Below are 27,051 nucleotides of genomic sequence, written 5' to 3' on the forward strand. Positions count from 1 at the left end.
AGTGCATTGTCAATGTATGTGCGAACATTACAGAAGGCGAACTACTTGCTGTTGAGAGGAATGTCATTACACGTATTGCCAAATGCATTGAGGTTAATGGACATAATTTTGAGCATTTATTGCATTAATGTGGTATTTACAGGTAATCATGCTGTAACAGCATGTGTTCTCAGAAATGATAAGTTCACAAAGGTATATGTATCACATTCGAACAACCGAAATAAAATGTTCAAACATACCTATGTTCTGTATTTTAATTTAAAAAACCTACCTGTTACCAACTGTTCATCTAAAATTGTGAGCCATATGTTTGTAACTAGTACAGCGCCATCTATCACAAAGCGAAAAAAGTGGTCCAACTAAAACATTCATATTTATTTAAGTACTACACTAATATGTAATAAAAAATTGGGGTTCCTATTTAAATCACCGCTAGACAAGTTTCTTTCTTTTTAGTTTTTTCATTTGATGCTTATTTCATGAGATATTTGGCCCGGTCATGATCAATGGACCACCCTGTATACTAAAAGGTGAATAATGAAAGATTTGGAAATCTTGGAAATTGGATATGCAAGTCCCGTGTTGCAGTGAATTCATTTCCCAATTATTTTTGCAAGTAGACTCTACCAGGAGACTTAATATGCAGACAGTGGTGCAGTGAAAGGCAGCATAATAACGTCACCAGTTCTGTACTCTTTGTCTGCAGTTGTATGATGTTACAACCCAACAATTTCCAACCTATGTATATATTACTCTGTGAGATCAGCTTGTTTAGATCTAAAAATAGCTAAACATGGTTTTATAGCCTTTCAGGATGACTCCAGCATTAGTAGATGAAACACAAGGCACAGAAATGTATATTAGCATGTAGCCTTATACCCAGAAAACAGCACTTTCTAAAGATTTTATTGTGTTGCTGAATAAACATTTGTAACAAAAAGTTGTTTTCAGATCACTAATTATGATGCTTGTGTTGATCACTGACCATACTGACCTCTTGATAATACGTAGTTACACAAACATATATTGTTTTATGTCAGAAGGAAAAGCAACAGATGATTAAATTAATATACCAGAATTTGAGGTTGTATCATGAGCTTTTTCTATAATTACAGATGATTTAAGTGGTGAGATTGTGGTATCCCCTGGAAAAAAATTAGAAGATCTCATTCATCTTGCTGAATTATGTGTTGACCTCCTCCAACAAAATGAAGAGCATTATGCAGAGGTATGGCTACATTTAATGTTTATGTGCAGTCATGGTCATAGACATTAAAAGTAACTACACTAATATGTAGCCACTACATTACCATATAGTATAGTAACATATTTCAGTAGTTTGTTCTCCTTGGTCTTTACATCAGTTTGGACAGGTATGTAAAGTTGGCTTCTCATCTTAACTGAATGTTCTTATATGACATAGATATTAAATTTGTCTGAGAATTAAAGAGATAATTTACATATAAAATTATTGTTTGCAAGATCATTTCAATGCTTATTCGATGTGTATGTGTGTGCATGGGTGCTTCTGTGTGGCGGAATGTTTCATGTATTTATGGTTGCACTATGGTAAATACATTTTTTTGTGAATTTTTACATAAGTACATTTAGCCATTTCAAATAGATTATTTTCTATTAAAAGGAATAGTTTATATAATGTTTTCAATGAAGTGTTGATTTACCAGTACATATTTAATTTCTGGTGTTATACAACTGTATATTTTTACATAATTGGTGTATGTACAGGAATAGAAAGTTCTAGGTGAAATATAAATAATAGAGGGAATAAAAGTAACACCTCATTGTATAGCTGAGACAGTGAGTGCTCAATAGGCACATGTATGAGGCTTAAAATGTTCCTAGGATTTTAAATATTGTCCTTCTTTGGAGCTAACTGTAACAGAATACATGTACACACACAAACTCTAGAGGAGTTACTTAATCGAGGCTGGTTACATTGTACCAACACTACAGCTCAATTTTTGTACAATGTAATTAGCCTGGAAAGTCACATGCATGTTTAATTAGGATAAGTGTACTCTGTACTAGTTAAGCGGACGAATGACATCATCAGATAGCCGATCTACTTTTTCAGTGTTTTTATGAGCCAATCAGCTGCACAGTCCCTGACTATATGGCGAGTTGCTAAATTTAACTCTTCCATTATTTAAAATATGCAGTTTACAGTAGGAGAAGCAGGGGAATTTTTATATATAGATTGTATCCTGAAGTTTGTGACATCAGTGAAAAGTTGTGACTAATATTTCTCAAAGGTATACTAATGTTCAATGAATGGTCACAAAAATTAATCAAATTAAATGTATCTGAAATATGTATTAGTGAAGTCTAATTTTGGAAATAGTGTGTCAGTAATATAGATATGTGTGTACATCAGGCTAAATGCAGAAAACATCAAATTATGTCTGCGTCTATGGAATTACATTTTATTATTAATACATTTAAAAACTAAAAATGAGGGTACAAATTTGGCATGAAAGAACTTTAGTGTATATACTTCCTTGAGGTGTTCAGGTTCTTTCAGGTGCTGAGCTTATAATTGCAGATATTCCTTCTTTGGAACTCCTTGACAGGTTAAAATTATGTGCTATACTGGGAATTGATCTTGGAACCTTACCATTTGTGAACAATGTTTCTGCTGTCTGGTTACAACTCATGACCACTCATCGCAGTTTTATTTCTGTGAGTACCTCTCTTGCACTTTTTCCAAACTTCACAGAAGGTCTCCTGCTCACTGTGCTGTGATAGCACTCCTGAAAGAAACAGTACTGTGTAGCAGGTGCTTAACCATGCCTTAGAGCATTCTTTCCTAAATGAATCTTTCACTCTGTACCAGAATCTGCACTGTTTTGACTAGCTCAGGTGGTAAGAGCATTCTTCATGGAAATTAGAAAACAATGCACACACACCACTGGAGAGTGAATGACTTATTTTGAAAACACTACTCTAGGTTATGGCTAATCTATTTCTCTGGAATATTCTTCTTCCCAAAAGTGCTAGTCCAGCAATAAATGCCAGAGAATGTCTGTGAAACTTGGAAAGTAAGGCTGATGTACCGAGAGAAGTAAATCCACAAGGACAGTTTGTGAGTTACGGCTGAGTATTTCAATTGGTTAAAGTATTAATCATAAATGACTAGGTTCCAGGTTCAATACACAGTTGAGCACACACTTTTAATTTGCTATGAATTTTAAAACAGCACCCACCATTATACAGAATAAAGGGTTACTTCTGGATGCAATCTCCTAAGCTATATCTCAATGGTTTCTCTGTGATATCTTTTCTGCCAGGATGCTAGTCCAGCAAGGAATGCTCTTCTAGTGTTGATAACAGCTTTTTAAAAGTATGTTCTCATGTCTTTTTTGTGCAATTGAACTGTAATAACTCAGAACGTTTCTGCAGTTACTTGGTACATATTCCATGTTTTGTAAATGACAACTCACTGAACATAAATAGCATATAAATATTACAACAGAGTTGTTTTTCCTAGATATGCAGCAAAAGTTTGCTATCACTGCACGAAGTACTACAGGAAATGGAAAATAAAACAAAATATAATAATTTCCTTGTAGTAGATGCTGAAAATTTTACAAAACTTATAGAAAATATTTACAGGAGCTGACACCCTGTTCACAGATTAACTACTTTATCCCTAATGATATTTCTACTGATGTTAGTAGAAACCACACTGACAAAGAAAGTTAAGCTCAAGGCAACTTGGAAAACCAGGAGAGCTGAAGCTCCAAAGTAGATAAAGCACATTTCGTCCCATACTGCCATGGCAACATCTGACTCTCTATTGCTAATTAATACCATCTTTTATTCAATATTTCAGTTATTCTTGGCCTGGTTATTTTCCTTAGTAATTTATTTTTTAGTTTGATGGCTAGTAATATAACACAAAGAGACAATTATGTTTACTGGTTAGCAAAATTTCCAACTTAAAAGTTAGGAGGTATGTGCAGCATACAAATGTTTTCAATTTTTCATTCAGTTCTTTTGTTTTAACATCTAGCATCATAGGTTACACTTTGAAATACTGATTTTTAAAGATGTTAACTTTTTTAATGATGTGGCACAGTTTATGTGCTTGACCACAACTTATAAGAACACATTTAATTTATAGTTGAAAAGAAAGGTAGTAATTACAGATTCCTGGTATCTTGATTTAAACTATATCAAAATATATGAACACTGTCTGCAGAAAGTATTCTCTTTTGTTCTTACATTTTTCTTTGTTTTGATTTTCTATTTAGTTATCGCACTTAAGTGTGATCTAAATGATGTGAGTGGTGGTCGTTTATACTGTCTGCTGAAATAATGAGGTCATAATTGGTTATAAAATGATCTACTGGTCAATGGTGTGTGTTAACTATTGTAATGAGCACTGGTCCAAACAGATTTTCAGCTTCATAAGTTGGTTACAGTTTGTAAACTATTTGCTTTGATGATGGTCCTGTAAAGTGTTACTCATGTCACCAAGTACACCGCTGTACATAGAAAACATCAAAGTAGATCCAACGTCATTGTACAGAAGTTCTCCCTTCATTTTTTTTTTTTTTTTTTTTTTTTTTTTTTTTTTTTTTTTTTTTTTTTTTTTTTGGGGGTCCAGTCTCATACAGAACTATTTTATAGAATTTTTTCTTCAGTAATTCCATTGTCCCTTTACTTTCGGCAATAACTGATGGCCTGAAACCCAGCTTTTGCATCTTGATATCAGATTCATCACTGAGAATGCTTTCCTTGGTAGTGAAATTGCAGGCAGCAGCAATCCAATGCAGGGCGATTTTGGTTGAATTAATGTGGATACTGCACAATATGATACAGTTTTTGTAGTGAGATTGCAGCACATCTTTAGAAGGCTTCCTATCAGACATGAAAAATATAATTTTTATATTCACTACAAGGGAGAAGCATTCCTACTTAAATAATTTGTCTCCAAGCCAAAGAAAAATATAGACAGCAAATGATTTTTTGAGAGTAAAGAGTGCAAAATGCTATCATCATACAGATAATATAGTTCTTGCTGGATTTTTGACAGCATATAAGGTTTTAAATGATCATGAGCCAATATATTCCACCTTCATTTTGTTGTCTAAGATAATGAATCACTTTTAGACCACAAAGAAAGTACAGCACCAACAGTATGTCACTCATGAGCTAATGATTCACACTAACTTTATCTTTCTCTACTTCAATGAGTGACCGTGCATTAAGCAGAATGGTGTAAGTGATCATATAACTGCTGTTTCATTTCTCACAGTTAGGTGCAAAACAAAACTATTCCTTTCAGAAAGGGAGAGAAAATTACATAAACATACAATATTTGATCTTTTGTGGAGTGAGGACCCAAACAACCTGTAACTCCTTTGTATTTTTGCAAGTTCTAAAAGAATACAACACTGAAAGTTTTATTTCACCCATATTATCCTTACAGTTTGACAAATGTAGGCATGAAGTTGCTCCTACAATTGCTTTTCACTTACTGACTAGTTGTTTCATTGGTTCTTTATTCTGTTCATACTATATTTTATGTAGATCGTATCTTAAGGCAGAACATTCAAGTGTGTGGAACACTTAAATGAGTTGAAACTTCTTGGCAGGTTAAATTTATGTGTTGAATTGGGACTCAAACCTAGGGTCTTTGCCTTTTGTGGGCAAGTGCTCAACTGAGCAAGTTACACAAGCATGACTCATGACCTGTCCTCTCAGCTTTGCTTCCACCAGTACCTGTCTCTGGCTTTTCAGTGTATTATTTGCAAGAAGTAGTTAGTAGCTGCACTAAACTGCCTCTATATATTTTGTTGACAATTAAAGTGCTATAATCTCCTTAATAAAAAAATTATAAAATGAGTATAAAGAAATCAGCAGAACATTTCTTACATGAGGCAAATCAGCTGATCTCTTAGTTGTATTAAGTAGCTGTTGCATATCTACAATGCTTTTTGCTTAATATTTCTAATAAACAGAGAAGACAATAATTTTCATGCTGTAAGAATGGAGCCCAGTTTACAATGGGAGTTTTTTCTTACATTACTATTGACATGAATTTTTAATTTTCAAGTCTAGATAATCAGTTTAATTTGAAGTAACAGCTCACTGTGTAGTTGAGGCATTGAGTGGTTGATAGTCATATAAATGAGACTGAAACATTCCTAAGCTTTTGGGTGATGTATTTCTGTACTGTTAAGTATTACAGAAAACACTTATGCATACAGCATATGCATACATACACACCTGCGTGGTTTCATTGACCCTGCTGACTGCATTGTACCTGGAGTGTAATTTAAGTGGGGTGAGTGGTTATATTGACAGGAGTGGATGCAGGTTGATAGGGGGCACTGAGTCTTACAAAGGATTGGAGGGTCACAACCTTAAAGCAGATGGTTCCTGATTTTCCTACCTGACACTGTGGGTGCACCAATGGGCAAAATTAGTGTTGCAGTCATCATGTATTCAGCAAAATTGCTTATTAAATATGTTAAACAGCTATAAATCTCTATGCTATTGTGATTTAGACCCATTTATTTTGTTGGTATATAACTGTTATGCCAGATAACAATGAATAATCTCTGTAGAAAGCAGTATATAGTGGAAGGAGAATTGCCTTCCACATCCTTATCTGAAAATCTGAATGCATGAATGACAGTCAATAACCTATGTGTCGCCCAGCCATAGTGGCCAAGCGGTTCTAGACGCTATAGTCTGGAACCGCACGACCACTACGGTCACAGGTTCGAATCCTGCCTCAGGCATGGATGTGTGTGATGTCCTTAGGTTAGTTAGGTTTAAGTAGCTCTAAGTTCTAGGGGACTGATGACTTCAGAAGTTTAGTCCCATAGTGCTCAGAGCCATTTCACCCATTTTTTGAACCGATGTGTCTCTGTGCTTCAGGAAAACTACTTATATGTTTAATTTCTATTCTTAATTAGATACTATGTGTCCAATAAAACTATATCTATAAAGAAAATGACCCAAAAAATTAATCACAAGCCACATAAAAACCAAAAACATGGACAGAAAATAATTATACTCAGCAAATGGCAACAGAAACGAAAAACTAGCTTCAGATTAAATTAAATATAGTTTGTCAGGACTTTGCTAAAATAATCTTTAGTAAAAACTGCAACACTTGGTCTAGATGTTCACATTGCTTCCTCTACATTGTGGAGCTATGGGTTCATTTTTGGACTATGCCAGAAATATTTGTTACTGGGTCACTTGGTGTTTCCATTGTCCTAATCATTTCCTATCATCTTTATCACAAAGACTTGCTAATTTCCCAACTAGACAGGTTGCACCAGTTGGTCGAACGACCCTAGATGGGGGTTTCACGGCCTATAATGCTTTACTGTCAATTCCATTTATTCTGTCTTTAAAAGTGGAAAGAACATTTGAAAAGCAATATAAGACACTATAATTTTCCTGAACCTTATGATTCTTGGTAATATTAGGTTTTAAAGATTGTGCTCATATTTAAGAAATTTTTAAGAAATTGTTCAGGCTATGTTTGCAGGAGAGAATTGTAGGTTTCTGGTGGAAGCACATTTAAAATTAAACAAGAAGTATAGGATATTATCCTTAAGGAGAATAAGTGGGAGGAGTTTTAGATTAACTTCAGCCTGGAAAATAGACCTGAGATTAAAGTTATGAAAGGATAATAATATTCTGATATAATAAAAGCACGAAATGTGTGAAAAGAGACATCATAATAACAACAGAAGTATCTAAATCTCTAGAATGGCAGTTTGGAGCAAATAAGAAGGAATGTTAAAAATAATAAAAGCTAATAGTGAGAAAACATTGTCAATGAAAATTGTGTGCAAATGTGGTTTTTAGTGTTTTGAAACATAGTATGATAATAAAAAGTCATATCACCCACTCTGTTTTTAAAATTAACACTCATTAATTAAAAATGGACCTATTTTAGAAATTCTTATGATATATACTTCATTTACTATTTCTATTAATAACATGAAGTTGAAATTTTGACATCCCTGGTTGCACTGTTAGTGCATATCACAACCACTGTGACAGGCTGTTTGGGTTTCCTTATTTATCTGAAACTGTTATTTTAGTTCCAATATAAGCTAATTTTTGCTACTGTTTACTGCATGTGTTTATTATAATGGCTAGTTGTTGATGTAAAAGTTGTCTTGAAAGTATTTGTTACATATGTTGTTAGTTTCTGTTTTAAAAATATCAGAGGACAGTTTAAAACAAAGTTCTTTACTCAAACTTGGCCAAATAATTCAGTTAGGTTTTTAAGCCCAATGAATGAAAATGTTGAAGTACTTGATCCTGAGCAGAATGAAAATAACTTATTAACAACAGAACAAAATTTTATGTGCACAAAACATGAGGGCAGATTTTTTTCAATGCTTCAAAGAAGACAGAGATTTCACACAATACTCAGGTAGTTTGCTCTGATGAACAAATATGCAATTGAATATAACAAGAAGTAGCAGAGACTTTATAGATTCTTCTGAAATAATTCTTTGTTGCACAGTGGTAATACATTTTTCCTTCCCTCAACATATGAAGAAACATTATAAAAGCCCAGTTATAGTTCTGATTAAAATAAACTGGAAAGGACTACATTTTTTCATGTACTGCATGAACCCAAAGTAAATTCTGTTCCTTTCTCAACAAATGAAGTTGGGCCTAATGAAATTGTTTGTGAATGCCTTACCCAAGGAAGGAGAGTATTTCAAATACATCTGTGATTGTTTCTCAGCTAACAGAAGCCAAATCAAAACAATTCATGTTTGTCAAATCTGTATTTTTAAAACAATGATGTACAATTCCAGCTTTGAATGGAATATGAATGTGACAGGCAGAGTTCAGTATCAATCAAGGAAGCAGTTAGTAAATTCTTAGGCAACAAAGGAACAAATACTATATTTTTGTTCTAGCCAACATTGATAGAAAAGATGAGGAAATTCAGATTTTTTATGAGTCTCACAATTTGCTTTTCAAACAGTCAATTTTAATTTTCTCCCTTTAAGGATTTGGGCAAAATTAGTGGGTAACAAGGTAAACACCAAAATAATGGAAAGAAAGTATCAAACTTTCTGGAAACCAGTGTAATGGCAGACTACCATTGGTCTCTTTACCAAGATTTACACTGGCCAGTTTATTGCAGAACAATTTCTGTTATACATTTTATAAAGAAGAGAGAAAGAAAATGTAAGTCAGAGGAGGCTTTGTTCCTATATAATAAAGAGGAATTTTTATGTTCATACTCTAATAAAACTTTTGGTTATGTTGGAAATTTTAATTACTTTTCATTCTAATTACATTTGCTTCACCAATTTTCAATTTATAGTGATATAATTTTGACAAAACTGTACATGACAGAAAAATGGGGTCAGGTATGCAAATCCAGAGCCTAGAAGCCACAAGAAGAAGATATTACCATTGAAAAAGTAATTAAAACTTTTTGTAGGCTTGTATAATCAATATATTAGTTAATAAAAAAAACTATTGGATAAGGACATTCATTGGAAAGTAGGGAGTTCAGGATGTCAGCGAATAAGGAGAAATGGGTAATAACATTGTAGTAATCATATGATGTTCCTTTGACATACAAGAAAATTAACAGAACACCAGAACAGGAGGTCAGCGCCAAAATACAGTGCCTCATAATGAACTGAGAAACAATACAGCAAAGATAATGATACAAAAATTTTAAATGCAGCATAGAATGAAAAATAATGGATAAAAACAGCAACCAGGAAAAACCGTTGAACTTCATTCATTACTTCATTCTTAATCTTGTTCTTTTTCATATTAAATAAAAAAATTCTATGGATTTGGAAGTTTTTTATCCTAAACAGCGACTGTGTATACATAATTAACTGAAAGCTTTCTTTATGATCATTGTGCAGTGAAACACATGGAGTTCTGGAAAGTTTTTAGTAGTCAGTAGCATTCTGCATTGGAACACGTGAGGCAATACTGACTTTACAACTTATTTTAGAAGAAATATTAAGGAAAGGCAAACCTACGTTTCTAGCATTTTTATACTTAGAGAAAGCTTTAGACTATGTTAACTGGAATACTCTCTTTCAAATTATAAAGGTGGCAGGGGTAAAATACAGGGAGCGAAAGCCAATTTACACTTTGTACAGAAACAAGATGGCAGTTATAAGAGTCGAGGGGAATGAAAGGGAAGCAGTGGTTTTGCAAGGGAGTGAGACAGGGTTGTAGCCTCTCCCAGATGTTATTCAATCTGTATATTGAGCAAGCAGTAAAGGAAACAAAAGAAAAATTGGGAGTAGGTATTAAAATCCATGAAGAATAAATAAAAACTTTGAGATTCGCCAATGACATTGTAATTCTGTCAGAGACAGAAAGGGACCTGGAAGAGCAGGGACAGTGTCTTGAAAGGAGGATATAAGATGAACATCAACAAAAGCAAAACGAGGATAATGGAATGTAGTCGAATCAAATCGGGTGATGCTGCGGAAATTAGATTAGGAAATGAGACGCTGAAAGTAGTAAATGGGTTTTGCTATTTGGGGAGCAAAATAACTGATGATGGTTGAAGTAGAGAAGATATAAAATGTAGACTGGCAATGGCAAGGAAAGCGTTTCTGAAGAAGAAAAATTTGTTAACATCAAGTATAGATTTAACTGTCAGGAAGTCGTTTCCTAAAGTATTTGCATGGAGTGTAGCCGTGTATGGAAGTGAAACGTGGACGATAAATAGTTTAGACAAGAAGAGAATAGAAGCTTTTGAAATGTGGTGCTACAGAAGAATGCTGAAGATTAGATGGGTAGATCACATAACTAATGAGGAGGTATTGAATGGAATTGGGGAGAAGAGGAGGGTAAAAATCGTAGCGGGGGACCAAGAGATGAAAACACTAAGCAGATTCAGAAGGATGTAGGTTACAGCAAGTACTGGGAGATGAAGAAGCTTGCACAGGATAGAGTAGCATGGAGAGCTGCATCAATCCAGTCTCAGGACTGAAGACCACAACAACAACAACAGTATTCTGTGTAAGGATGAGAATATTCAGTTTGGTGGGACTACGTTTATATTATGCTACTGAACTTTAAAGTGCCTTTTATGCATGATTTCAAGGTCTTTTTGATAGACTCTGCATTAATCCTGTGAATCAAACTCAAGTATTCATTTAAAATGTTTAATAATGCATCCAGCCATTATCACATTTTACAGAACTTAGATGTGATATTTTTCTTGTAAGCTGAACTGATTCAATTAACCAATGACAAAAAACAAAAGTGTCTGAGTTTTTTGGGAGCTAGCAGCTCAGTTAATTAGTGATATAAATGAAAAATGGACAAGTTCTCAAAATATTTACTGAAAAAATATGTGTATGTCATGAGCATAATACTGAAAGTGAGGCAAATGTGTTAATCAAAAGCAGACAAGTCAAGAGAAATGTGAAGCAAAGGGAATTTTATACTTTATATATAAGATGGTGAATCAGAATAGCTATATGCACTTTCGTTGTAAGTAAAACATTAAGGTAGATCTTGAATATGGCACTTGTTTAGACCAAAAACTCATGCAGAAAGATTGCATGAACACCTGTGTTAATACCTGATACCTGAAACAATAACTTCACATCTACATACATATACTGCAAATTTATATGAATTTCATGGTTCAGGCTACTTAAAATTGTACACAAGTTAATACTTCTTCCCATTCTTGTCATGAATGGGCTATGGAAGAATGAATGCTTAAAATCCTTTGTGCACCCTGTAACTAGGCCAAGCTCATTCTTCCATTTTCTGTTGGATAAATACAGAAGGAGCTGAAGTATGCTTCTAGATTATTTGCTCAATATTAGTTCATAAAACTAAACAAGAAATGTTTCATGTGATTATTGGTATCTATTGTCAAGTTACCTGTGAAATCAGATTTTCAGCATTTCCATGATATTCTTACATGAGTCAGAAAACCTGTAACCAATCATGTTGCATGTCTTTGAATATGTTTAGTATCATCTGTTTGTCCTATCTGGTATAAATTCCAATCACCAGAGCAATATATTAAGACATGGCACACAAGAGTTTCCTAAGCAGTCTTCTTTGCAGGCTGACTCCATTTTCCAAATATTCTGTTAATGAATCAAAGTCTTAACCTGCTTTTACCTGTTGTGGCAACTATGTGAGCATTCCATTCGAGACCCATACAAATTTTTCCACCCATGTATTTGTATGAGTTTACACTCAGTCCCATTGTCACTCATCAATATTGTAGTTACAGAATACTGATTTCCTGCATATTGTGAAGTGCACAAAGTTACATTTCTGCACATTGAAAGCACGGTCAGTCACAGTGTGCCCAACTTCATGCAGACCAGGTGTCCAGGCCACAGCTCAGAATGTCTTGGCTTTGCTGATTCCTTCATGGAAGAACACTGTACAGCATAACATTTCATTTAGTATTGCAGTTTGGTGTTTTTCAGTCAGCACAACTCCCTTGAGTCCATAAGAATTGTGGTGTCAGCACTGTTAACCCTAACATCCTGGATAGTTTTAACACAAAAGGATTTATGATTAAAATGGTGATTACCTTGCAGGTCAATTAGATACATCAGCACATGCACAGGGGAGCTTTCAATGGAAACAGAAAATGGTCTCATAAATTGCTCAGAAACAGATGTAAGACTGACAGTGTGTCCCTGTAATTCTCTCAATGAAACAGTGAATTCTTCAAACCTTGTCTTTCTTTTAACAGCAGGAATCTTCAGGAACTGGACTGTGCTTGTCAGAAAGTGTCCCTTCTATAATGTGATTATCTTGTTAAGTGTGTCCCCATCAGATCAGAAATAAGTTATTTTGCTCCCTGAAATGTCTTTCTGTGGTAACTGTACAGTCAAGCCCACTTAAAATGTGAAGTCAATTCTAGATGTTCCATTTTTCATTCCTGCATTACCTTTTCCTTCATAAATTCAACAATAGCAATTTTTAAACAGAGAATTGTTTCAGATGTTCCCCTTGACTTAGCTGATCTACTTTGCAGTAGTATGTAAGGTCTCCATACTCTGTTCAGTTCCATCAACCACTGTTGCAACTGAGTGTGGAATAATGCATGTGACATCACAAATTTTGCTATTCATACCACTCATTGCTTCACTTTCTGCATGCCTACAAATGTAGAACAAAGTGCATATAGGCTACAACCCTGTCTGACTCTCTTCTCGAACACTGCTTTCCTTTCATACCCCTCAACTCTTATACTGACATCTGGTTTCTGTACAATTTGTAAATAGTCTTTCACTCCCTTCATTTTACCCTTGTTAACTTCAGAAATTCACAGGGAGTACTCTAGTCAAGATTGTCAAAAGCTTTCTCTATGTCTACAAATGCTACAAACATAGGTTTGCCTTCCCCTAACCTACCTTCTAAGATACGTCGTAGGGCCAGTACTGCCTCATATGTTTCTACATTTCTCTGGTACCCAAACTGATCTACCAAAAGGTTGGCTTCTATCAGTTTTTCCATTCTTCTTTAAAGAATTTGTGTTAGTATTTTGCAATCATGACTTATTAAACTGATAGTTTGGCAATTTTCATACCTGTCAGCAACTGCTTTCTTTTGAATTGGAATTATTACTTTCTTCTTTAAGTCTGAGGGGATTTTGCCTCTCATATACATCATGCACACCAGATGGAAGAGTTTTGTCATGGCTGGCGCTCCTAATGTTCTCAGTAGTTCTGACGGATAGCCGGCCGCGGTGGCCGTGCGGTTCTAGGCGCTCCAGTCCAGAGCCGCGCTGCTGCTACGATCGCAGGTTCGAATCCTGCCTCGGACATGGGTGTGTGTGATGTCCTTAGGGTAGTTAGGTTTAAGTAGTTCTAAGTTCTAGGGGACTGATGACCACAGCAGTTGAGTCCCATAGTGCTCAGAGCCATTTGAACCAAGTTCTGACGGAATTTCGTCTACTCCTGGGGCCTTATTTCAACTTATCTTTCAGAGCTGTGTCAGATCCATCTCACTGTATCATATCTCTTATCTCATCCTCATCTATGTCCACTTCAATTTCTATAACATTGCCATCAAGTTCATATGGTTTGTATAGATGCGGTATATACTCCATCCATCTTTCTGCTTTCCCTTCTTTGCTTAGGACTGGTTTTCCATCTGTGCTCTTGATATACATATGGCTGCATCTTTTTTCCCAAAACGCCTCTTTAATTTTCTTGTAGGTAGTATCTATCAGTATGCTTTTAAAAGTCCGTACACTTATCTTCCTGCTTAGCTATATTACACTTCCTGTCAATCTGATTTTTTAAACATTCCTTTTACTACTTCATTTCCTGCATTTATATAATTCTCCTTTCATCTGTATGGTCTTGTAATATGAATTAATAGTTAGTTTGCAGTACCTGTTGCTTATGCAACTCCATAATATATGCTGAGAATCCTCATCATCCTCTTCTCTCATTCCCACTCATTTTAAAGGCTTGTGATAATAGTTCACTAGGCTGCCTCTTTTTGTGCAAATATCCAATTGCACCTGTGAACGTTCTTCATACGACAAACAAATAGAAAAGGGTAAACAGTACTGATGCCACAATTCTGTCAGATTGAAGAGTGTTGTGCCAACCAAAAAATACCACACCACAATACCAAATGAAATTTCACACTGAACAGAGCACTACCAGGAAGAATGATAAAAGCAAAGACAGGCTGAGCCACAGCCCAAATGTGGCCTGCACACCCAGCCTGAATGAAGTCAAGCACTGCTTTAAATGTACAGAAATTTAACTTTGTACCCTTCACAATATGCAGAAAATCAGTATTCTGTAACTACAGTATCAATGAGTGACAATGGGACTGAGAGTAAACTCACTCAAATATTTGGATATAAAATTTTTATGAGTATCAAATGAAATGGTCACACAGTTATCACAACAGGTAAGATAAGTTAAGGCTTTGGTTCATTGACAGAATATTTGGAAAATGAAACAATGAAGTCAGCCATCAAAGAACCCTGTTCAGAGGACACTTGTGCACTGCATCTTAATGTACTGCTCTGGTGTTTGGAATCTATACCCATAGGACAAATAGATGACAATGAACATATTCAGAGAAGTCACAGGTTTTCTGACACAAAAAAAAGTATCATGGAAATGCTGAAAAATCTGAACTCGCAGATAGCTTAAAGATAGATGCCAATAATCCTGTGAAACACTTCCTATTTACAGTGAGAATAGAGGCTGAACTAATGAGTTGAAATTTGTCATGGTTAGGAGTTGAACCCAGGTCTTCTACTTATGAGACAGATGTGTTATCCAGTACAACACCTCAGTATTGTGGCTGACACAGCTGCCTAACACAAACTTCAGCCCACGTCTCAGCCCAGCTATTGGGAAAGCACTCCACGTCTTATTTAGTTTTAGGAATCTGTATTGAACAATGAATCTAGACATATGCTTCAGCTCCTTCTGTATTGATCCAACAGAAAATTCAAGGATAAGATTGGCCTAGTTACAGGGTGCACAGAGGATCTTAGGTATTCAGATTCCTGAAACCCATTCGTAATTAGACTGGGAAGAAACATTAACATGTGGCACAATTTTAAGAAGCCCAGACTACGAGCTTCACATGGGCTTGCAGAATATATGGTATATGTAGATGTGTAGATATTGTTTCATATTTCAGATATATGATCTTACATATCAACACTGTGATGGCTTCATTTATGCAGTCTTTCTGCATGAGGTTTTGGCTTAAATGAGTGTCATATTTGAGATATAACATGATGTTTTGCTTACAATAACCATGCCATGCCCATTCCTTTTGTTTCATATTTCTCTTAAGTTGTCAAATTTTCCTATATCCATATGATATACACATTACTCTCACTGATAACATACATATATTTTGCTGTAAATGTATCATTTTGGTAACTTGGACACTTTTCTTTTATATCATTACTTAACTGAACTTCAGAATGGCAATAAAAATAAATTAAAAATGGAAATGAAAAGCAAGCTGTGAAGTAAGAGAGATAAGAGATAAGGAAGATTGACTGTAGCAACTATGATATGGAAGCTAGAGAATAATGTTGGGTGACATTGGGACGTTAAGATAGGATATTTTATCACAAAGCTGAGTTAAAAGTAGTGAATATGCATGTATGACGTATTAATTCTTTATCAGAAAACACAGTATCCTGAGTTCTTTTCAATTGAACTATGGTACAAATAGCCATAACAGAAGAAATAAAAAATGACTTATTGACTTTGCACCCCTAGTTACGGACACTCTGTAGTTCTCTATTCTACCACTATTTTCCCAGTGCACAGGTATCCACAGAAAATTGTCAAAGAGAAGGCAACAATCTAAAATTTCCATTTTTGATATAAGTGTTTCAAGTAGTTTTAGAATGTATTGAGCCATAAGTAACAAAACTGGCAGAATATGCAGAAAATGTATTGTATTTCAAGGGTTTTAAGATGAATTACTTTGATACCAAAGTGGCATGCTTATTTCATTAGTAATTTCAGTGATTTAAAATTTTTATGCTTCTCATCATTGAAACAAGATCATTTTTACTCATCAATAATGTTAGTATAACACTGAAAATTAGAAAAAAAACAGAATGGTTGAAAAATCCTGTTGGCTAGCAACAAAAGTAACGAGAAGGAATGCAATATTAACTCACTTCAAAGTGAAATAAACTTTAAAAAACATTTATTTTTTTGTCATTCTACTCATAAGAATTTATTTTATTGCAGACTTTAACATGTGTTGATGAAGGGATTTATTGCTTTTTTTTATGTTACATAAATTATTTTATGTTCAACAATGTAGAAAACAAGGATTGCTACTTACCGTAAAGAAGACCCGTCAAGTTGCAGACAGACACAATTAAAAAACCACTCACATATAGTTTTTGGCCACTGCCTTTTTCAGTAAATGACACACACACACACACACACACACACACACACACACACACACACACGTGTGCACACACACACTAGAATGGTGCATTTGTGTGCCCCTTTTATTGACAAAGGCTGTGGCCGAAAGCTATATATGATTGTCTTTAAATTGTACCTGTCTGCAACTTGATGTGTCTTCTTTACAGTAAGTAGCAAGCTGTCTTTTCCTACATTGTTAATATTGCTACCTTAAGTTTCTATTGTTTTGTTTAATTTTCAATGAAAATTGAGCAAAATGCATGTCTGAAGCTACTTTTTCAACAGTTTGAATGACTTGCAACTAAATGCTAGCAACTGATTACATAATTATATGGAACCTCCTAAAACCACATTGAAATTGGCTACTGTAATGACTTTTAAAAGCCTGTGACTGACTCAAAACACTCCTCATTGTACAAATACACTACTGTTTCATATTATTGTAATAAGGGAAACCTTAATGATTTGAGATTTTTTAAAATGCATTACATGATTTTCATCTATATGTAATACACATTTTCACAAGAGTTAGGTTTTTATGTCATGAAGAGAACTGTTGCCATTGTATCAGCAACTAAATTTTATTTAGCAATCTTGGATTGCAATGTCTAATCAGATATTACTATTTCTGAATTGCAAACAATCCATTTTCAAGTATATCTCCATTACAAGCTTATTATTTTAATAGCTAAGTAGCCTTCTTTGATGTGTGTTAACCGTATAGCTCCTGAACTGTTCAGATACTTTGTAACAAGAACATAACTAAAAATGAGTTGTTCGTAAACTGAAACCAGCAATATGTGAATCGACTTGGGAACGACAAACTGTTAAATAAACAACTCTTAGTTCCCCACAATTCTATGTTACATAGTTCTATGTGAGATTAGCCAAATCAGGATATAATATATTTATAATTATTCACACTGCAGTGCCACGCCATTTTCTATGTAGTGTCATGTCAATTAATTTGCATAATTGTTGCCTTTCAAAAATTGCCAGTAATGCAACATGTGTGCTTTAGTTAAAGTTCAGTTCAATTCTTGTCTACAGTTACTCATAGGAACTCATGAAAGTCCACTTCTACCTGTCTTGGTTATTTTTATAATTTAGTTTTTAATTCCTGGCTGCACAACCGTGTTGTCCACAACAGTACCATAAAAGTTTTGGAGCTTTTCAGATATAACCCATTTAAGTGGAACACTGTTTCATCAGTAATGAGTGTTATGAAGTAGTAGTCATGTAGTTTCTTTGTATCTTGTTTATTTAGAGATACAAACATATCATCTGCAAATGAAAGCAATAGAATGTTTACATTATTGGATGAATCATTAACATAGTTTAGGAGCAGAACAGGATATAAAATAGAACACTAACAGACACTTGCATTATGGTATTTAGAGTGATAAAATTCTAGCAAGTCCATATGATTGGGTATGCAGAATAACTTTGGTAGGCTAAGAGAATGAAATTGCGTGACTTTAGTAATACAATCATGGGCACAAGTTAAGATGTATTAGCAGAAGTTGGTTGCAAGACTATACTGAAGCTCAGTTACATAGCAAAGGTGAAACAAAACACCCAAGAAATCAGTGACTCCAAAGTTTCTGCCTGTAGAATTCATATCCTTTGGTTAGAAGCTCTCACAATATCCTGTATTTGAACAATGTAAAATCCAGGGTAAAATTACAACAATATGAATTACAATATGTTGCCATTCACCACATAAAGGTGACACTGAGTGACAAACAGCCATATTTAAAAGTGGACTAGGATATTATTAAGGTACTGTATTAAGTCCTTCACCATATGTGGACACACACACACACACACACACACACACACACACACACACACACACACGCACATACACACACAACTCACAACCACATGTTCTTACTGCAATAGATGACAGTGGCCATTGTTTGCAAGTTCTGTGTGTATAATGCATGTGTATGTGTGTTTGCATCTGTATAGGACTTCATCCAATAGCATAATAATATCCTACAGCTGTGGCTGTTTGTCTCCTCTGTGAAGTGAATTGCAATGTATCCTAATTTACCTTACAGAATTACCTACATTTCAGTAGATGGTTACTCTCTGCCTTGTGTTACACAGATATGAAGTAAGCAACAGAAGAGCATAACCTCTAATACCATCGGTACCTTGTCTGCAGACAACAAGATTGGATTTGCCAAATCAAAAATGGATATAAGTAGTAAGCATGCCGTATCTGATGAGGACATTAGAGACAGAGCATAAGCTGGGATTGGAAAACAAAGGGGAAGTATATTAGACATCTAAGTTCAAAGGAACCATCCCAAATTTGCTTTAAGTGATTTAGCGAAAATCCAAAAAAGCAAAACAAGGATGACCAGAATTATGGTCTGAATTATGGGCCCAGTGTCTTACCACTGCACCACCTCACTCAGCTGATTCAACTCAGAATTCTTTTAGTGAGATCATAGAAGTTTAGTGCAAGTTTGTTTTGTGCTACAATGTCCACCAGTATTATATGTAGCCTTGCTCTCCTAGAAACAAAATTTATTTTTGATAACAGTTTCGTATAAGGAGCAATCAAAAAGTTTCCACTCTGAGACCATACAGTCCAGAATCGCATGTAAACCAGGCAAAATCATCCTGAGCATTGAGGCAACTGTCCAACTGATACACTTGAGTGAAGACACCAATTTCATAAAACACTATGTCCTGCTGTGTGAAGATGTCTATAACTGCCTGCTGAACATTTTTGTCAGACAGCAATCATTGACCCTTCAAGGCATTTGTGAAGGAACTGTATGCATGATAATCAAATGAGGAGATGTCAGAACTTATGGCAGCTGCTTGAGTGTCTCTCTTTTCAGTATGTGTAACTACTGTGTTACATTATTTGAAATATGAGGACATGCATTATCCTGAAGTAGCAACACTCATTCTCACAGTTTTCTTGGATGATGGTTTTCAACAGCCATGCTGCCTATACACATTCTTTATTCTCCAATGAATTTCTACCAGTATTAGTCCTTTGACAACCAAGAAAATAATCACATTGTGTAAGCCCTGTTTGGACACATTTGGTAATAACACTGTCATAGTTCATATTTATGCATTTACCACACTCACCTTGGAAAGACACGAATGCCACACAAATCACTTCCCTACATATTGGTGCTTATATATCTGCATTGGAGTCACACTACATTGCATATACAATGCAGCAATGCCCTCAAATGAGATGTGTTTGATCACCCCTTATGTTTTATAAAAAAAATATTGGCCTGGAAGGGAAGTTACTTTGTAAAACCTTTTATTGGATTGACAGGGGGGAGAGAGCCAGGGGGAGAGAGAGGGAAAGGGGGGGGGGAGAGAGAGAGAGAGAGAGAGAGAGAGAGAGAGAGAGAGAGAGAGAGACAGAGAGAGGTAGTAGGGAGAGAGAAAGAGACAAAGAACACTTAGCTTTGAAAGTTTTCGTTGAAATATTTTCACATCATCTTAAATTTATTCCACACAGTTTTACAAGATTCTATTATGTTAGAAAGCTAATTTATCTGTCATTTTCCTTTAACTATTTGGTAATATAGCCATAAGACTCTTCCTGAACTAAGAATGCTATTGTATTAAGGAACTGTCAACAAGTAAAGGCACTCAACCATTGTTAACAGTATGATTTGATCTCCTGCTAAAAATTTACATATTGAAAAATTACAAAATTTACCTCTGTTACAAAATATCAGGAGACTATATGTGGTAATTCAGGCCACATTTATTTATCCTTTGATCTGTAGATAGTCTTCATGTTATTAATGTAATCAAATTTTCAAAATACTGTGATGGTGTCATGTTTTTGTTGACCTCTACACTGACACCAGTACTGCAGGATGATCTCATATGGGTTAAGAATGACATGTGCAGAAGGTTGGTGGGATGTGATCTTCAAGTATTCATGAGAGCACAGAGTCAATACTGCTGCTTCAATAAAACACTCTATTTCATTCAAAGTTTCTCATGCAGTTGGTGAATAGATGTGGCTTAGATTCTGACCTTGGTTAGCAGCAACAGATGAGTCCACTGAGGCACCAGAATGCTGAAACAGCACAACAGTGTTTGGCAGAGATTGTGGCCCTGCAATAATGTGGCTGGAATGGTGTACTCCACCCACAACTAAAGGTAGATGTGTAGACATCCCAGGATGGACCCAGGATTCTCTGGTGATGGCAATCAGTGAGAGGCCTCACCTCAGTAGACATTCAAAGCCTGGAACCATCAGCGATTGCTGATGGCTCATAGACAAGGAGCTTCATCTAGTTGATAGTGCTGCTCAGTGAAGCTGTAGTTGCTTGGTTGCACATCTGACTCATGTCTAGTGCAGAGACTATGCCAAATGAATCCATTGTGCCAATGGAATGAAGCTAATGGCTGAAATTGTGGCATATATACTTTCCATGGCTTGGCAAATTGTGACAGGTTCTCTGTTCCCCTGTGTAGCTGGCTGTAAAATATTGCTTTATGCTACAGTATATAGCAATCCAGCCCACTGCTAAGTTTCACCACTGCATTGCAGAATATAATGTCAGCATTACTGCAGTACACAACCACAAAATTATGGAATTGCCTGGCCCATCTTCTCTGCTGTTGCCTCTGTAAGACTGACGCTGCAACAGTTCTTTCCCTTCTGAGGAATTTGTTCTTCTCAATTCTGGGCTGCTGCTGAATACCTTGGACTACTGAAAAAAAAATGTGCTTTTATTTTAACTACATTTTTCTGTGCCTACTTGCACAGTACCACTACATACACCTTGGACACTATTTTTTTTTTTAATTCCTATACCATCCACCTTTCAGTGTATGGTGTTCCATTAGTTTGGTCAAAACTTGTGATTGATCCATTGGCTTGGTATGCAATCGATTGGGGATAGGATTGACAGATAGTTTTCTGCTAATGGTGGACAGAACCCATACAAGTGATGACCACAGTGAAGGAAGTTCCAAAGGGAAAGTGGTATAGATGACCTCACCAGTAAATGTGAAGTTACAATTCCCTACCTGAATAACAGTCATCCAGGCTGGACATTACGCCCACAAAAAATGAGGGAGGGAGTTAGGAGATCTGACACTGGTACTGGCTGCAGTATTGCTAAATATGCTGTAACAACTGTTCTGTGCTAATGAATCCATTATGTAATATTATCAGCTCGTCAAGAGAACCATGTACTTGGAATCAAGGGTGTTACTCAGGTAGATCTGATTGTTTACTGCCTGTTATTGTTGTTGGAAGCTGAAGCTTCTGTCCTGAAATGTCATTTTGTGTACTTTTTCATAGTTACCTGCTGTTCTGTAATCACAGTGACTGAGTCATAGACAGTGCACCCACTGAGACCCTACTTTCTGAAAGTATGGGTAGACTGCAAGGATGTCCCATGGGACTCCTACCACATCTGTTTCTACAAGGAAGATGTAACGATCCTATTTTTTTTTTTTTTAACATTACTTAACTTTGCATTTGCCTGGTTCATTGATGACTGAAAAGAACATCACAAAAGTTTCAAGCTTCACAAAATTATTTTTTGATATTAGTTGACAACCAAACTGCACAGACTCCTGAGGTAAACTAAACACACTGACTGACTGACTGACCACTGACTTCACTTTAAATACAATTTTTAACAATTGATACATTGTTAATTTATTACAAAACATAACTACCAGTTAAAAACAGTTTCATCTGATGTAACTGCTGTTACATTTGTACAGATTATAATATATAATGTAGAATAACATATTATTTTTTATTATTATCTTTGGTCTTTTGTGTGAAAATTAATTTACAATCTGATTTCAACAATGATTTTGATTTTACTTTAATTTTGAATTAGTGATTTTATGAATTTTGTTGCTAACTTTAGTTCAAAGTATACACATCATGCTTCGCCAGATTACATAAATTAAGTACACATTTGTTGTCTTATATGCTAGAGTTTTGTAAATTTGGGTAGTGAAACTAACAAGAGGTAATTATCTGTGTAATTTACAAGCATCATTAATTACAATAAATCACATAAATATGAATAGTGAATGAAATTGCATCACTGGATAATAATTGTTATTTTGATTTGAATTGGAATGATTTTTAGTGCTAACTAATGTGCCAATTGCAGTTATGGTAATTAGAGGCATTAATTATTTATGCCAACATTTCCACAGACTCTTACTATTTGTTGCTAGATATTTATTACTTCAATTTCTCGATTTGATATATAATTTGGCATATGTATATAATTTTGTTAATGACAACAATCTATTGAAAATCACAATAAAGTCCATCCTTCCAGAATTTTCTAGATGTGTTTACAAAGAATAATAAGTTTTTTGGCAAATCGAACTGAATGATATCTATAAAGATGCACTGAAAAGGTCTTAGGGAGCACTGAAACATACAGTAAATACACGGATGCATATAAAAAAAAGGTGGTACCAGACACTTCATAATAATCTTGGGAGAGGCTGTATGTAGCATTAACCCCCCCCCCCCCCCTCCCCCTCCCATCCCAGCAACTCTTACAAGTATTCCTTGGATGAATGGTTGCTAAATACTTATACATGATCTGGTACTATCAAATCACATATTTTCAATTCATTTTAATTTTCATGTTATTAGTGTTAATAGAAGAAATTGGTTTTTTTCTTTCTTTTTTAGCTCTCAGTCCCATCACTGGTTCACATCACACATCTTAAGGAATTGGCAGCTCACAATCATCGGTCCTTTTGTGCAGTCCATCTTGTGTATGCAACCCCTCTTTTTCTGGCATTCTCTATGCTGCAATAGCACAGTTCACTATTAGTTTTACAGTTTTTAGTTGTTTACTTCCAGGTCAGATAAGGATCCCGGATACAGTTCTCTAGGTAGGAACAGGGATGAACTCCTTACTTGAGGTACTCATGTAGGTTACAATTAAGGTTATTTATCAGGTATAAATATATCAAACCCATTCACATATTATTCTATACTATTAGCATATTTATAAACAAAATCACACAAAGAAAAGCATATCTAAACTGTAAAGATTTAACTATATACTCATTAAAGTCCACTAACAAAAATAAATGATATAAGTACCCTTTCTTTTTAATTAGTATTTCAGTATATTCCACTATACAAAATATCTGGCCCCCCAGATCTCACTTAACTCTTTATCATATCAAACATAAACTCACAGACTGTTCCTCATCACACAATCTTGTAATGACATACTTTTCACAAAATGTCTTTTGTCACAGTGAAACTTGTCCATTTAATAACATTAATAACACTGTCCATTTGAACATCTCATTAGCAAATTCATAAAATCATGACCATGCTTGTAATTCTCATAGAACCACCTTTGAACTACTTCATCGTATCCCTTCCCAAAAATCAAATACAAGAATCTCCATTATCTTATATACTCCCAAATTCTGTACTGTCAAGAAAATGCTAACATTAACTTATCTATAACTATTATACACTGTACAGTACGCACACACACACACACACACACACACACACACACACACATGTATCTAGAAAATTGTCTTTTACTTCCAAAACTATATATTGTCCCACTAATTACCTTCTGAATATCATCACAGGTTAATAAAGCTAATGACATGCATAGAATAGGTAAACATTACTTACTAATACAGATTGTCCACAGATCGTGACGACCAGATAGTAGTTTCTTAACAACACTTACAATACTTATCATATGCATAGTACACACTTTGACCTATTATCATCCTCATCTTTACAAAGCTGTCATAACTGTCTCACTATGTTTTACACAACTCATTTCTCATGAACTGGTTTGAAAATGTCCTTCTCACTTATTTTTCTGTTATAGTAGTAACTATTGTCTGAAATGCTTAAAGAATCATTATTTACACACCTTAAGAGTTACGAGATAATTATAAATTATTGGTCAAACACTACTGTAAGAAAGCCAAATTTAGTACACAGTTTACATTTTCAAATTATTCCTAAAATAATGTCACTCAATATTCATTTTACATACAGAAAACTTATACTACAGAGAATGGATAGTATTTACAGTAAGAGATAACTTCATTACAGGTTTATAGATGCATAGAAGAAGTAGCATCCAGAAACGAAAGGAAGAAAATAGAATACTACATAGCTCAGAGACCTAGTGCTTGCAACGCACTCGACACAAAGATGTGGTGTCCTCTTGAGGGCTTTTACATCATCTTATTTTTTCTTGGTGTTCGACACTTGCTCATAGGGTTTCAGTTCAGTTATGTTATGTAAACCAAATAAACTTCCAGATTTTTGACACACAAGCCTGTATGCATTTGGGTGCACAATAAGCTTTTGAATGGACCAATATAGATGTCAAAGAATTTCTTTAATTCATTGCATATACCCTTGGTTTTTTCATGTGTCTTCACGAGGACCAGATCATCGATTGCAAAATTTGAAAGTTGCAAATTCTTATCATGTCTGTTTTTCATCAATTTAACTTGTTGTTCCTTTACTTTCCTGACTCTTTCTTCTCTGTCCTGTGGACTCATACCCTTACATGCTGGGAATTCAATTAATTCATTGATCAGATTCGGTGGTTTCTTGTGATACATTATTTCATAGGGGCAAAACGCAGTAGACAAATGCTGTAAGCTGTTCAGTATATCTTCAAAGCTGTCTACGTACTCTATCCAAATTATATGATTTTTGTTGCAATAAGTTCTAAATAATCTCCCTATTTCTCTCATGTAATGTTCAGCCAGATTGCTTGACAGGTGGTAAACAGATTTGAGATATAGTTTATGTTCTCATCCTCAACAAATGCTTTCCAAAGTTTAGAAGTAAATTGTGCTCCATTGTCAGAAAGTATGCTCTTTGGTTTTTCTACCTTTGTGAAAAAGTCTTTTTTAATTTTCAAAATGATGTTCTTACTTGCTTTCTTTAATGGATATAGTTTAATGAATTTTGAAAAAAGATCCACCATGACAAATATATAACAAAATCCTCCTTTAGCCTTAGGCAATGATCCATAAAAATCAACTTTTACAAGTTGCAGTTGTTATTTTGGCATGATGTTTTGCATAAATCCTAACTTTTATCCTCTGCCACCCGTCACATGTAGATAATTGCTTCCTCACTCTCCTGGCAATGTTGTAAAAGTATACATTTTCTTGGATATTTTGGATACATTTCTGTGTCCCACAATGTCCGAAACTCTCATGCACATACTTTATCAGTACTTCAATATACCACTCTGGCCAACACAATCGCCAAGCATCACTGTCTGCACTGTATCTTCTGAGAAGTATACCCTTGTGCACTTTGTAATACTGCTCTACTTTCTCGTATCCTCTCTTACCCAGCTAACTTTTAAGTAACTTCCAGTTGGAATCATGGTTCTGATATCTACAGATGTCATTACAAATTTTTGTGATTTCATTCGTATGTTTGACCCCTTTTAGATACATAATCCAAAATTCCCTGTCACACTCATCACTCGTATTTTCACCCTCTCCTCCCATTGGCAATCTTGATAGAGCATCAGCAGTTAGATTTTCTTCACCTTTTATGTACTGTACTGTATAGTTGAACTGCTGGAGGAATAGTGCCCGCCTGGTTATCATGTTGTGATGCAAAGTACACTCTTGTATATGGATTAAAGCCTTATGTCCTAATAAGTAATTTTTTAATTTGGTGAAAGCCCAATAGACTGCTAACAATTCTTTCTCAGTGACATTTGCACTTCTTTAGTTTTAATGACATACTTCAGCCAACAAACATATATGCTCTTCCCAACTCTTTCCTGTTACAAGTATGTCATCAACATAAAGGACTAGTTTACTTAACAGTTCTTTTCCCAGAACAAAATCTAATGCTCGGATAAATTGTGCAACTGATACATTAAAACCAAATGGTACAATACAATAGCAATAGCATCTTCCTCCATAGAAAAATGCGGTATACTTCCTAGATTGAATCTCCAATGGTACCTGATGGAAACCCACTGTTAAGTCTAAACTAGACATGTATTTCATATGTTCAAATTTATGTAATAACTTGTCTATGTTCTCAGGGTGTTTGGTTCCCATCTCAAGGTATTTG

General features: G+C 35.0%; 1 protein-coding gene across 1 annotated transcript in view; it reads left to right on the plus strand.

Annotated features, from left to right (window-relative positions):
• Positions 1-27,051, plus strand: part of LOC124555630 (calcium-dependent secretion activator-like) — a 1,496,314-nt gene that overhangs the window by 1,184,870 nt on the left and 284,393 nt on the right. The window contains exon 25 of the mRNA XM_047129606.1: positions 1,116-1,228. Coding sequence (XP_046985562.1) covers positions 1,116-1,228 — 113 coding nt within the window. The remainder of the gene's footprint in view (positions 1-1,115; positions 1,229-27,051) is intronic.

This window comes from Schistocerca americana, chromosome X (genome assembly GCF_021461395.2).
Source record: "Schistocerca americana isolate TAMUIC-IGC-003095 chromosome X, iqSchAmer2.1, whole genome shotgun sequence".
In the NCBI taxonomy this organism is placed as follows: Eukaryota; Metazoa; Arthropoda; class Insecta; order Orthoptera; family Acrididae; genus Schistocerca; species Schistocerca americana.